Genomic DNA, 14,859 nt, shown 5'->3' on the forward strand with positions numbered 1-14,859 from the left:
CTGCTGCCAGTGAAAGCCCCCCAAGGGTGGCCCGGCAAGGGGACTCTGAGACCTCAGACAAGAGACTGGTGCTGTGCCAGCTCTGCCAGCCCCTGCAAGGGGCCAATCCCAGCACAGAGCGGCCCCTGCGGAGGAGAAGGAGGTTGCCAAACAGCTGGGATGGGGGGCACAGAGAGGTCTTTCTAGGACAAGGAAGACCCGAGAGCTGCAGAGGTGCCCATGGATGCTCTGCAGAGCTGACTGCATCCAGACCTGCGACCTCTGGTCCCGTTCTGCAGTGTCAGGTGCTCCTGTGCTTTGTGACGCTCCTCTGCTACACGGTCCTGGCCTAAGTCAGAAGGCCCACTGCTAGACCACTGGAACAATTCAGGCTGGTTGTGTGAAAGTGCAAGTATAATGGAAACGGGTCTATTTCCCCCTCACTCTTCACTTTTCTTCAGAAAACACAAGTCACAAAGGGACAAACTGCTCTCTGCTCTTTTGCTCTTTGTGTACTTTCGTTATGAAAAGTGGGCTGGTGGCTCGCACGGCTCTCACAGCGGGGGCAGACGTGCCCAACTGCAGGATGCACATTTTAGGCTGTTGTTCCCTTGCTGCTCTGAGGCACTGGCCTGGCTGCAGGGGGGCTGCTAGGACCATCCTGCCTGTTCAGAAACAGTTCATTTGGTCTGCAAGCATGCTCTTGCAATAATATACCATTTTATTTTATTTAAATGGATTAAATTGTTCTTTTTTGTCTGTCCTTCAATGAGACACACACCAAAAGGAAACCAAACCCCTGCCTACCAGCACCCATTTAGAGACAACACGACAAGTCATATTGTATGAATTTGAGCAAGTGATGTTTGGTAACTTCGCCCAGCTGCTGCACACTTGCACATAGCCATTGCACAAGCTGACTACAGATGTCCCCCGAGTGCACCCATAATTCAAACAATTGTCCACCCACATCAATGTCACCCAGACAATAGGACGTGGGGACAGAAACACACAGGCACAGACCTGGCAGTGCGCAACTGTTGGCTTCTCTTGCAGCCCATCCCTTTCTTTTGTCTGTACATGGTCTGTTTAGATTGGAGGCAAGTACCTTAGCCAAGATGTTTTTAAAAGCGATTAGCAAAGCTGGGTTATGATACTGAGAGGGTGGCAGGCAGGTGGTGCTAGTAAAGGAAGAAAGTGTCCCCATTGCATTTCTGCTGTATTGACAATCAAGTTGCAAACATCACCTTTTCCTCTACATGTTTTCTGCTAATTTTCATGCACTGTAAGTCTCCAGGTGAATGGAAGTATCTGAAAAACCATCACTGAAATGTATATGGTGGGTCTATTCCAATGACATGATGACTGATTTTTTTAATGGCTTCTAAATGCTTTGTTGGTAAATGTTAACCTCCATTTCCAAAAGCTGGAAGTACTTGAAGGAGAAAGCAAGCAAGAACTGAAGGCATTCAGTATTATTTCAGCTCACTGATATGAAAAGGTTTTTTTGAGAATGATTTGGCTTTTCCTTGCATGAAAGGCTGACGGTGGATGTGATGTGAAACCCTCAGACCTTGACATGTGTAGAGCCTTCCTTGCTTCTGCCATGGGAAAGGTGATGCAGACCCCTCATGGGCTCTACCCACTCTCCTCCCAGAAGCTGCTCTGGGAGCCTAAGGTCCATGGGCAAAGGCTGGATGAGGCAGGGGAAAGGACAAGCATCAGGTGCACGTATCATCACAAACCCTTGGGGATTCCCTAAAAATGACCTCAGGCTGGACAACAGGGTATTTGAAGATTTCCTTTAGAACAGCTACAGGCCATGAACTTTACCTTACAAGTGAGACAGAGTCACTTCAGTTCAGAGTCTGAGGGTGTCCTTAGCTGCCGTTGACCAAAAGTGTACCTGATCCCCCTTCCCCAGCTGGCTTTGCCAGGAGGCAAAAGGAATTTTCCATTCCTAAAAAGGCACTTCTTGGTCTAGCAGCTTTTAAAGCTCCTTCTCAAATCCTGCTCAGCAATACTGTTCTTTCTCTCTCCTTCTAAGCATCCTGCCCTTTGCTATAAGGATGCCAAAAAAGTATTTGGGAAAACCACATATCCAATACAGCATAATCACATTTAATGCCCAGCTTAACCTTGAACAACTTAGACCCACTGGGGCTAAATCCATGTAACCTTTTCATTTTGAGCTATTGTCCAGGCACCTGGTCCATTAGTCATTTTTTCAAAGCTATGTGGGTTAAAACAATTCAATGAGAAAACCAGAAAGAAGCGGTCAAAAGAAGAAAAACCTAATTTTTCAGCAGATGTACACAGTAGGTCAAATGGCCTAAGGGAAAATATTTAATTTAAGAGTCATACAATTTCTACCAAGAAAAATTCCTAACCAAAAGTATTTTCATCAGGAGCACTACTCTTGATCTGGTTACTGCTAATGATTTTCCCCATGGACTTAGCTCATAAAAACAAAAATTGCTTTATGAATCATAGAATCATAGAAGTTGGAGGAGAAAATGATGGGTTAGGTCATCTTGCCCTTCTCCCTGACAGTGCAAAATTATTTCTTTTTATAAAATTCTTGAAAATAAGCATTTATTGAGAGTGAGAATGAGAATGTTAAGTTCAAGAGAGATTTTAGAAATACATAATGAAAGCAGTGGAGGAAGAGGCAGATTCTTAAGTGCCTGACTCCCTACAAGCCATGACAATGTGGTGAGAAGTATCATCTGGATAGGCACATCCAGAAGTTCAATGGCAAAAAAAGGACAATGGTGGAAGTCTTGTGCACAAGTAAGCATCAGAGTTGTAAATGCAAACGTGGTAGTTATACAGGCAAATAAGGTGCTAGGGAAAGGCCTGGCCATCACAATAATCATGGCCAAATGTACTATGGGACATGCAAGAAACCTTTGTGCAGGGTGAAGATGGCACATTGTATTATTATCACCTATGGTGACATCTCAACACATCCAAATGATCCAAAAAGTCTGTGTTTTGCATAATTGCTTTTGGAGCCCTTTGTCTGAGTATTTTTCTGTTTTTAAAAAATGGCTTCAAATCCTCCTTTGTGTTACTTTTTGAAGTTTTTTTCTCCAGGAAGAGGCTGTCCACTTTCATTAAAAAAACCCCACTTGGAGAACCCATCTAACTCTGGCTCAGAAACTGCTCTTGATCCAACATTCTCTGAAGTCAAAAGAAAATGTTTCTGTTATTTCTTAAGTTAATTAATCTTAAAGTTTGTTGTTTGTTTTGTGTTTTTGTTTGTTTGATTGTTTTGTAAAAAACAAATTTCTATATCCTGTAAAATCCATTAAAAATTGTCCTGGTGTGAAGTCCTGACTTCAGTCTCAGATGGCCTCCATCCTCAGAAATGCCCCCTTCCCTCCCCACGTTTTTCACAGAGCATGCAGGCACCCACTAGAACTCAGACTGTCTGCAAAACGTTATAAAGTCAATTCATCAAAAACTGTTGCTGAAGTTCCTTTCAGACTTCAGAGTGTTTTTTCTAGATCTCTGTAAGACAGCAGTATCTAATTTTCTTCTTGTTACTGTCTTCCAGAGATATCTTTTGAGTTGGGACATCTTAGAAAAGGCATCTTAGTATTTCTGTAATTCCTTTAGCTCGAGGGAGTGAGTCATGGATCTGTAAGCAGGAACATTCCCAAATATCGATTGCTGAAGCTAGAAACACTCTAATCTAGCAGTTTTTATTTTGATTCCAGCCTCAATACAAAAAGGTCAGTATAATCTTAAATTCCTTCAGTACATTGCACGCATGTTTTGATAGGTCTAACTGCAAACCTGGTACGTGAGTTTGCACAGGTAGCAGCCCTGCAACCTGTTTTTGTACAGGCTGCACATGTAACTGATCTCACTGAACCCCTGCTCTACAGGACGCACCCACTGAGCAAGAGCATAGAAAAATAAACATATAGCCCAAAGCCACCAGAGCTGTCTCAGGATGGAGAATGCACTGACTACCACCTCTCTTCTGCTTCACAGCCCGTGGTGTATCTCTTCAGGCAAGAGCCAAGCTGTGCGTGAAGAGGAGATACCAGACTGATGGCAACTGCCTCTACGATTCAGAAACCCCTTGGTGAGAAGTCAAACTGTGGGACCTCGCAGCCCACTTAAAAATGAAAGGAAGGTAATCCCTTCTATGCTGTGTCATGAATGACTTGGTGATAAAAGGAGCTGGGCACTTCTATAGAGGGGAAGGTCTGACCTCCTCTCCTGACACGCACAAACCCACCTTCACTATGCAGCTGATTTGCCTACCACACAGTGAAAGTATTTACAAGGAAGATTTTACCTACATTTGTGTCAGGAAGATATGTGCATTGCTTCAGCATGTATTATATCTCTAGTTCCCTTTTAAAATGTAGAATCTTATTAAATATTAACTGTTATACCAACTGCAGAATTGATTTAAAACAGTAGGTGTGCTTGCAGGATGGTTTTGTTTCTTACCATTCTAGCAGATTAGTATTAAAAAGACTAAAGCTTATTTGCTGTCTGCAAACTATGAACATGCCCAGGTAATTGCATATGCAAATCTGGAACTTGCATATACAAATATTGTTTTTATGTGCACAGCTGCTGAGGTCACCAGGGATATTTTTCAAGAATGATTCAATCACCATTTAAGAAAACACACAACAAACTAAATAAGAAGACTTACCCCAGCAGCAGTATTTGCTTTAAAATCTGGCCTCAAATCTAAAAAAAATAGGTCAGATTTTTCCACTAAATGCATGCAGCACCATTATTGAATTCAGGTAAATGAAGGCTCAAGAGGAAAACACACAGGCAAGACATGAGTTTTCTAAGCTATTTTTGTTGAAGTTTCGAACCTTTATCTTCTTCCCACTCCCAGTTAAGCAATTCTGGGTTGTACATCTCATTCTCTAGTGGGTGTTTGAATCCTGCTGCTCTCTTCTCCTGGGACAATTCCACTTAAGCAACAGCCAGAACTTCTGCCAAGTGTGCAGGAGGAGTGCAAGAAACTAACCACAAACCTCAATTTACATCAGGGCATTTTGATGAAAATATGAAAATGCCCCATTCAGGCTAGTGACTGAGGTTAATGATTGCCTCTGGTAACAGGAGGCAGCACATGTGCTGCAGAAGCAACTCTACCTGCAGATCTGCTCCACCCTCATTTCACCCCCCAAGACAGAACAGCCTGTCCTTGCTACCCAAATAAAACAACCACCTGTGTGAAAGATGTGGGTATTCCCCAGGAGACAGCAAACAGTTCATCTCCTCCTTCTACTTAATTTTTGAAAAAAGAGTGGAAAACAAGGAAGAAAGATTGTCTGTTTGTGAAAACAGGCATTTCTAAGCTATTCAACAGCATGAGGTGCCCTGAACTCCACAAGGCAGTAATCAGGTATCCTCTCTCAGGCATTTATTTATTTTGCAGGGTGGCTAAGCTTGAAAAATCAGATCAATGATGTATTGGTTTCCAATGCTCAAAAATCCTCTTAATATCGGTATATGGTATATGCTGCCCACCTTTTACCAGCAACCCTTCTCTCAGCTTTTGGGCACGATCCAAGTCATCCTCAGGTAGATACGTTAGAAATGCAATGCAAGTCATATTCTAGAGCAGCTGGACACCCGTGAAAAACAAGGCTTTGGGAAGGCATAATTAAAACCATTTGTAGGACAGCCTTGGCCTAAAAGCATCCCCACTGCTCCACAAGCACTGGATAGTGCTGCATTTCAGGATGCTGGTGATGAGCCCTTGCACTAAACCATCAGCTTGGCCTTCAGCAAATGCTGTTGTTAGCTCACTTACTTCTGGGTTCACGAGGTCCGTCCACTGTTATCTTGATGGCCCTGTGGTATGTGGCTACTTGCGGTGGATTTGTGAAGACCGTGATAGTCAGCGTGAAGCTCTTCCCTGCAACAGGAAAATAAAAAGGTTACAGAGTACCTGTGTTGAGAAGAGGTGTAGCCCTCATCTCAGCTATCCCTCAAACACACCAAATGGCACTAGAACACTACAGCTGTCCATATCTGAAGGTAGATACGGGCCCCCAGAAAGCAGGGTGTATAACCTCACCACTGCCTGGTGCTGGCTGCATTCCCCCTGTGGCAGCAGCTCAAAGCTTTCAGGGGAAAAGAAGTTAATTTATATTTAAATTATCTACACTTTGTTTGTAAAAAAAAAAAAAAAAAAAAAAAACAGCTGTCCATATCTGAAGGTAGATACGGGCCCCCAGAAAGCAGGGTGTATAACCTCACCACTGCCTGGTGCTGGCTGCATTCCCCCTGTGGCAGCAGCTCAAAGCTTTCAGGGGAAAAAAAGTTAATTTATATTTAAATTATCTACACTTTGTTTGTAAAAAAAAAAAAAAAAAAAAAAAGGAGGTTACCCCTCACAGAGTTTATCTGATCTACATGATTGCTAGTACATTATCTGTTCTTTCTAAAGGGTGTTAGTTCAGTGAGGCTCAGAAATTGTGGCTGACTCTTCCAAAACTGCCACGGGAATCTCATCAACAATGCTTGTTAAAATTAAAGAAAAATGGGTGCTCAGATCCCTGAGGCAGATTATAAAATCCTATGCTTTGTGGTTGAATCGAGCATTAGATCTACTCCATATTGTAAACCAGAACCCTTAAAAAATAATCTGCTACTGCAATGCCAAGAAACAAGGGAATGGAAAAAATAAAAAACCCCTACAGCTTGTCCACAAAGAATTAAATAATTTTATTAAGATATAGCAGAGCTTTATGCTTAGTCTATTATTCAGTATGAAAACTGTGAAGACATTTTCAAAATTATTATGTGCATGCTACAGTTCTGAGTTGGGAAAAATACTCATTTTGATGGCTGCTGGTGAAGGTTTTGTATCCCCTTGTGACTGCAACGCCTTCACATCCTGCTACCCCTGGATTTGCTTTTGGTCAAAGCCAGCATCTAGTTTAGGCATTTTTTTAAATAACAAAAGTAACATTCTGTATCTTTGATAAGACTTCACATATGCATTCATTATGGCTTTGGCCTGGGCAACAATAAAAACATTGCCAGTCAGCAGGTTTAGCATAGCTATCTCAGCATCACAGAGGACTCAGATACTGACAGGAATCCTTGTTATCATAACAGTAAGAGACATCAAGGGACATCACCCCAAGTTAGGTAAGCAGGAACTGTTGTAAGAAAACTGAGGTTCTCCTCCTTTGGGCATATACTGTGCAAGCTTTCCCATACAGATCTGCCTGCTTCATTTTAACACTTGGCTCCAACCCTCCTCAGCACTGAGTTTCTTCCCTTCCAGGCCTTCCCATTTTAATTCTTTACTTCATTTATCTATATAAATTAATATAAATTTAAATAGAAATGTAAACATAAATTCTTGCCCCTAGCAGCAATATTCCCCTCCTCCCTATGCGCATTCACTTGGAATTCAATACTTCTCTTAATGCAGTTCCTACTTTGCTGCTAATGGTCTGCGTCAACAACACTGTGAGCACACACACACACACACACATAGCTGTTACTGGAAACTCTCTTCATCACATCCCTGTGAATTAGAGAGGTATTCTCCCCACTCTACAGATGGGGAACTGTGGGGAGATAAAGTGTCTTGGCCAAGATCTCACAGGAAGCCTGTGGCTGGGGATGCTGAGCACTCTCAAATCCGAGGCCAGTGTCTTCCCACCTCCACATCCTCACTAGAAAGCAGTGCCTGAGATTAAAATAATTGCAACAGAAGCAAAAGTAATTTTAGACCCCTGTTTCAGAGCCTTTGGCCCTCAAATCTTGGGTCCTACACCTACCCAGACGAAAAATTGCTCTGTTCTTGACATTCTTTAAATACCAAGCCACAGGATAAAGCTTTGCAGCTTTGCTACTCTTTCTTCCAGCACAACACATCTTTCTATGAGGCTTCAGTAATAAAGTTCAATAAATTTCCTTAAAAAAAAAAGAAATTACCACCGATAGTATTAGACTTAATAAATATCAGAGAGGCACCTGTAGATTTTCATTCCTGCCAAAACGAACTTCTCTGTATTATTATATACAACACCCAGATCCCTAAGACTGAAATACACTTTGAAAATATACATTATTTTCTTTATTAATCTATAGTTTTTCCATCTTCCTTCCTCTTTCTTTTTTTTTTGTCTTTTCTTTGACAACTGCTGATGCATTAGGTAAGGTGGTCCTGCTGTTTTGCTAGAATACAGAGTCAATTTATTTCTTTAAAAGGCTCTTGCAGATTTTTCAGGTAGAAAAGGAATGCAGAAAAAAAGTTATAACAATATTGAAATGTAGCAAAATGTAGCCACATACCAGTCTACCAGACCAGAATAAAGAAGAGGGAGGTGAAGCTACTTTCAAATTTTTCTGCAGAACGGACCAGATCTCAGAGCCTGTATAAGGTTGTGACACAAGTTGGCAAAAGCAGGAAGATACTTAGCTTACTTCTTGTTGACAGAAGACTGTTCATTAACCACATACTGGTTAACCACAGCACTATGTAACCATAAACCTACATGTCACTCATTGCTACTTACCAATAATTCTGGCTGTATTTTTTTCTCTGGTTATTCTGCTTCATTTACGTTTAGCTTTATTAAGTGTTTTTATTACTTTTATTCTTAGCTTTTGCATTATTCATCATTTATGTGTCTTGTTGACAAAGGCAGATTTACATTGGAGGTATTGCTAGTAAAATCTATGGTTTATGGATCTACCTGTTTTGGGATGACAGCATGACCATAAACATCTCCTCCTTGCTTTTATGTATTATGATACAGCCTAGGTAAAAGATACATTTTTATTTTTAACATACACTTGCATCACACATTTATGCAAAAGCGCACGTGCATGCATGCACTTATACAGCATGCTGCAGACTACACTGGTGGAAATAACACCAGGTGAGTCAGTGAAGTCTTAATTCAGACTCCCTAGCACTGGAGCCTACATTAGATGCCATGATTTCTGATGCCTAAATTAGTGGGTCCCTTTACTATCAGTAGAAGACCTACATTGAGCATTCAGTGTCTCTACTCAGCTCAGAAAGGGGTGGGTGCCACCAAAACTGAGTCAGATGGCCTAAGTGAAGAACTGACCTCTCTAGTGACTGTAAAGAAGTACTAAGCACCCCAAGAAGGTATTCTGAAATACTGCTCTGGTTTGGATGTCTCAGGTAGTCACAATGACAATTTGATGACATCCCAGCAGTCACAGCAAGACAGCACGTAGCCCTACATTAACTAATATAAAAACCTGAGATGTTAGCACTCTGGGTTAAACATTCCCATAAATCTACAGAAAACCATACACAAATTAGCTTGGGCCTATGATGGGTCCTCAGGATATTAAAGCCAATCACTACTGCATAATCATGGGAGTCTTTGGCGATGGTGGTAAAACACTGTGAGCACACACACACACACACACACACACATAGCTGTTACTGGAAACTCTCCTCATCACATCCCTGTGAATTAGAGAGGTATTCTCCCCACTCTACAGATGGGGAACTGTGGGGAGATAAAGTGTCTTGGCCAAGATCTCACAGGAAGCCTGTGGCTGGGGGTGCTAACCACTTTGGCTGCTGCAGCTAAATCCAACTATAATCCTGAATCACAGCCCTGACAAAACAGGAGCTGAAACACAAGCCTCTCAAATCCGAGGCCAGTGTCTTCCCACCTCCACATCCTCACTAGAAAGCAGTGCCTGAGATTAAAATAATTGCAACAGAAGCAAAAGTAATTTTAGACCCCTGTTTCAGAGCCTTTGGCCCTCAAATCTTGGGTCCTACACCTACCCAGACGAAAAATTGCTCTGTTCTTGACATTCTTTAAATACCAAGCCACAGGATAAAGCTTTGCAGCTTTGCTACTCTTTCTTCCAGCACAACACATCTTTCTATGAGGCTTCAGTAATAAAGTTCAATAAATTTCCTTAAAAAAAAAAGAAATTACCACCGATAGTATTAGACTTAACAAATATCAGAGAGGCACCTGTAGATTTTCATTCCTGCCAAAACGAACTTCTCTGTATTATTATATACAACACCCAGATCCCTAAGACTGAAATACACTTTGAAAATATACATTATTTTCTTTATTAATCTATAGTTTTTCCATCTTCCTTCCTCTTTCTTTTTTTTTTGTCTTTTCTTTGACAACTGCTGATGCATTAGGTAAGGTGGTCCTGCTGTTTTGCTAGAATACAGAGTCAATTTATTTCTTTAAAAGGCTCTTGCAGATTTTTCAGGTAGAAAAGGAATGCAGAAAAAAAGTTATAACAATATTGAAATGTAGCAAAATGTAGCCACATACCAGTCTACCAGACCAGAATAAAGAAGAGGGAGGTGAAGCTACTTTCAAGTTTTTCTGCAGAACGGACTAGATCTCAGAGCCTGTATAAGGTTGTGACACAAGTTGGCAAAAGCAGGAAGATACTTAGCTTACTTCTTGTTGACAGAAGACTGTTCATTAACCACATACTGGTTAACCACAGCACTATGTAACCATAAACCTACATGTCACTCATTGCTACTTACCAATAATTCTGGCTGTATTTTTTTCTCTGGTTATTCTGCTTCATTTACGTTTAGCTTTATTAAGTGTTTTTATTACTTTTATTCTTAGCTTTTGCATTATTCATCATTTATGTGTCTTGTTGACAAAGGCAGATTTACATTGGAGGTATTGCTAGTAAAATCTATGGTTTATGGATCTACCTGTTTTGGGATGACAGCATGACCATAAACATCTCCTCCTTGCTTTTATGTATTATGATACAGCCTAGGTAAAAGATACATTTTTATTTTTAACATACACTTGCATCACACATTTATGCAAAAGCGCACGTGCATGCATGCACTTATACAGCATGCTGCAGACTACACTGGTGGAAATAACACCAGGTGAGTCAGTGAAGGCTTAATTCAGACTCCCTAGCACTGGAGCCTACATTAGATGCCATGATTTCTGATGCCTAAATTAGTGGGTCCCTTTACTATCAGTAGAAGACCTACATTGAGCATTCAGTGTCTCTACTCAGCTCAGAAAGGGGTGGGTGCCACCAAAACTGAGTCAGATGGCCTAAGTGAAGAACTGACCTCTCTAGTGACTGTAAAGAAGTACTAAGCACCCCAAGAAGGTATTCTGAAATACTGCTCTGGTTTGGATGTCTCAGGTAGTCACAATGACAATTTGATGACATCCCAGCAGTCACAGCAAGACAGCACGTAGCCCTACATTAACTAATATAAAAACCTGAGATGTTAGCACTCTGGGTTAAACATTCCCATAAATCTACAGAAAACCATACACAAATTAGCTTGGGCCTATGATGGGTCCTCAGGATATTAAAGCCAATCACTACTGCATAATCATGGGAGTCTTTGGCGATGGTGGTAAGGCTGAAGGGTGATGTCAGTGTCAAGCTGTTCCTCACTGCAGTTCAAGAGTAATTTCAGAGGCTGTTGGTCTCTCTGTAACTGTGCCTGGCAGCTCCTTGTATTAGACACATAGCACCTAATGAGCACAAGGATTACATTCTCCAGCTGTGGGACAGGGCTCTGCCTTTGGGAACCCTTCCCACAGACATTGAGCCTACCCTCATATGCATAAGGGCAGAACACAACACTCACTGCTTCCATCGAGTCTTCCCTCACAAATAGGGTAGGAAAAATTGCTTGGTAATGTTTATTTTTGCAAGAGCATTAAGGTCAGAATCCTTTTAGAAAAAAAATAATGGAAACAGCAGCATTTCTGGCCAAAATGCAGTACTGACTTTTGAACTGAAACTTAGAGACTCTGTTGATGGGTTTGCTAGAGACTCTACTATCAACATGCCCTCAACAGTCACTGCTGATTTGGCAGCTGAAGGCAGACAGATTAAACCAGTTGTTCCCAGCTCATGACTTTATGGGGTTGCTTGTGAGATCCCCTGATGCTGTGTAAAGCTGCAAGAACTTAAGGGGAAGCACAAAGCAGAATATTGTCTACCAGTGCCTGCTCAGCAATACTGTTCCCAGAACAGCAAAAAGTGAAAATCAGCCTCCAAGGACCTCAAGCATCTGAAGATGATGTGCCCATGCTCTACACTGAAATACAGGAACTACAAGCATTCAGTCTGCATCCTATTTGAGCAAGTCTGGAAGCAAAAGAAGCAGTGAGCTCATATCTAGCATGATGACAGATTACTTAAGTGGTCCTCCAGAACAGCACTAAAGGGCTCTAGAGGGAGCAATAGGCTTGTAAGCTACAGCCCCTGGAAATGTTTGAGAGGAACCAAGGGGGAAAAAATGAATCCTAAGTGACAACATGGTCACATGAAGCTCCTGTGTGCTGCTTTAGTCATCCCTGAGCAGTGTTGTGACCAGATGGGTCTCAGGGTGGGAAGGCATGCTTAAAATATAAGTGGCTGCATGGGCCACTTATGCACAGATGCAAAGGGGAATGAAAACAGACTCACTTTAGGGATGAGAGGCCACATCTTGAACCTATCACTTCCTTTTAATCCAGCTCCCTCTTAGGCAAAAAGAGCCATTGATTCTATTGATGAAGGTTCATCCAAATGAGGTCAGAAAAAATATGGAGTTAAAGCTTCAGAAGTTTGCCTGTGACAGGTGAGGTAAAGGAAAGGGAGGCCAACAGATTATGTGGTTACAGTTGCTATCTTTTGCTTTTGGGCTTTATTCTGATGATCATAGATGTGCCATTAGAAATGTTTTGGGTTTTTTACTGTTACAGTAAATTATTAGATAAAAAGAAGAAAAAAAGAAAAGGAGCCAAGAATGCTTGTGCTGACAAGGACGAAAGGTGTAGATGGGAATATATTAAATACAATACACAAATGCAATACAAATTATACTGCAGGTATTTATTTTAGTGAGAGACTTCCAGGTTCTAGTAAGAAAGATTGTGGCACTTTTTTTCAAATACAGCTTCTACTTTTTAGTACTTATGTACTTGCTTTCATCAAACCATGCTGAATGATCAATTTTATACATCTTTACAATTTGTCACAACATCTTCCTGGGTATCTGCCAAAGCAAAGATTTCTGCTGCATTTTAATAACGTATCTGACTGTATCTCTAGGCAGGTTGTAATACACACACACAGGCATATTCATTCTCAAATGTCTACAGTCAAATTTTGCCATCTTATCACTTAAGCCACGAACAGGACAAGAAAGGCCAACATAATTTGACCCTTCACTAGTTAACTGCCCCTCATCATATGAGTGAACTATTTTTTTATGTCTTAAAGTCACATGTCCAATTGCAAAAGTCCTGCACAATTCCAAATTCTGTGCTCAGATCATGACTCTCCTCCTGCCCCCAGTGGCAGTCTCACACAGTCAGAATACAACTTCGCAGGTTATGCTTGGCCCAGTGGCTATTTCATCAGAAAAGAGCTGCAGCTGACATAAGCAGCACTAAAAAAACGAAACCAAACCAAACAAACAAGCAAAAACACACACACAAAACTCCCCAACGCAATTTGTTTACCATCAGCACCACAGATACCACTGAATTTAAATATAAGGGGAAAAAAAATGTTATTCACTTTATCGGCTACCACGCTGTAAATGGTTTACAAATTCTGTCTGCCACAGACCAGCAGTCCAAACAGATAAATGTGAGAAGATGTCAGCAAATTGGGATGACTGCCCACAGAAATGCAAGAACTGCCCATGTAAATCAGTTGCATGGGCAATGGATCTGTTTTTGTATTTATATGGAAGTTTTGCGGGTATAAGCATGTGTCAAGCTGAAAATTTGTGAAATACACCCACTTGCCTCTTGCCAAACCAGCCTGGGTCAGCATAAAGGTCTACTTTTGTGCGTTTCTGTTGAGTGTCTCACTCCAGGAAGTTCTTATATCTGTGTTTACATAGCATCTACTTACCCAGAATGAAATCTCCATTGCATTAAATCAATAGGTGTTTTGTTCTGGATTTAGATGGGGCAAAGTTGTCATGCAAATGGCCAGAAGTGGCTCTGCTGCAAACTTGGACCCAGCTATGAACTACTGAAATTGCTTTGCAGTAAGTTGTGGGAAAGCAACGCGCTGTGGCCTCGAGCCACTGACCCCGGCTTCTCCCCCTCCCTTTCCTTCCCTGCTCCACTACCAAGTGCTGAACGAAGGTGTGTGCTTTACTGTCTTTTCTCCCTGCCCATTCTCCAGCTTTTCTCCAGCTAACAAGTCAAATGCCTTGGAGGAGAGCAGCAAAGCTGCCTGCCTCTCCTGCCACGGCTCTGGGGATTCCCAGTTAGGAGGCTAGAAGTCTGGGGTGGAATTGTTTCAAGGCATTATTTTGGTGAAGTGTATGTACATTTAACCTGAGGCAACACAGGAGCTATATTAAGCAACCAAAATTGCATAGCTGAAATCAAGTAACATTAATAGAGATGCCGTCTACCTAAGCAGGCGCTAAAATTGTTTTACCTTAAGTCCATTACCTGGCTGATAAGGATGGTCCCAGATATTCTGGAAAATGTGCCTCACAGTCTCCTCACTTTGTAAGTCAAAAGCCTAACCCTAAGTCTGCAAGCAGTGGACATTAAATATTTAAGCAAACAGATGCAGAGGCTGGTTCTATACTTGGTGTAACTTACAACTGTTTACGTACAGCCAACTGGGGCCCTCAGCAGCTCCTCCAGCAGACACATATTGGTGATGCACAGCAGTGTTTTGTGTATGCCCCTTGTCATCAGGCATACCAGGCAAGCCACAAGACGTGAACCCTACACTATGTTTCCTTTTGCACTGGAGAATGCCCATGCAAATAGCAGGTCCTAGAGTCACTTTCCTCCCTCTTTGCTGTGCTACAGTGGTACCAACATTTAAATCTCTTTCCTCAAGACAAAAAGGAGAAAATCTTCCTGC

General features: G+C 41.7%; 1 protein-coding gene across 1 annotated transcript in view; it reads right to left on the reverse strand.

Annotated features, from left to right (window-relative positions):
* RUNX1 (runt-related transcription factor 1) overlaps positions 1 to 14,859 on the reverse strand; it is a 102,881-nt gene that overhangs the window by 48,119 nt on the left and 39,903 nt on the right. The window contains exon 4 of the mRNA XM_010000432.1: positions 5,786 to 5,890. Coding sequence (XP_009998734.1) covers positions 5,786 to 5,890 — 105 coding nt within the window. The remainder of the gene's footprint in view (positions 1 to 5,785; positions 5,891 to 14,859) is intronic.

This window comes from Chaetura pelagica, unplaced genomic scaffold, assembly GCF_000747805.2.
Source record: "Chaetura pelagica isolate M959 unplaced genomic scaffold, ChaPel_1.0 scaffold244, whole genome shotgun sequence".
In the NCBI taxonomy this organism is placed as follows: domain Eukaryota; kingdom Metazoa; phylum Chordata; class Aves; order Apodiformes; family Apodidae; genus Chaetura; species Chaetura pelagica.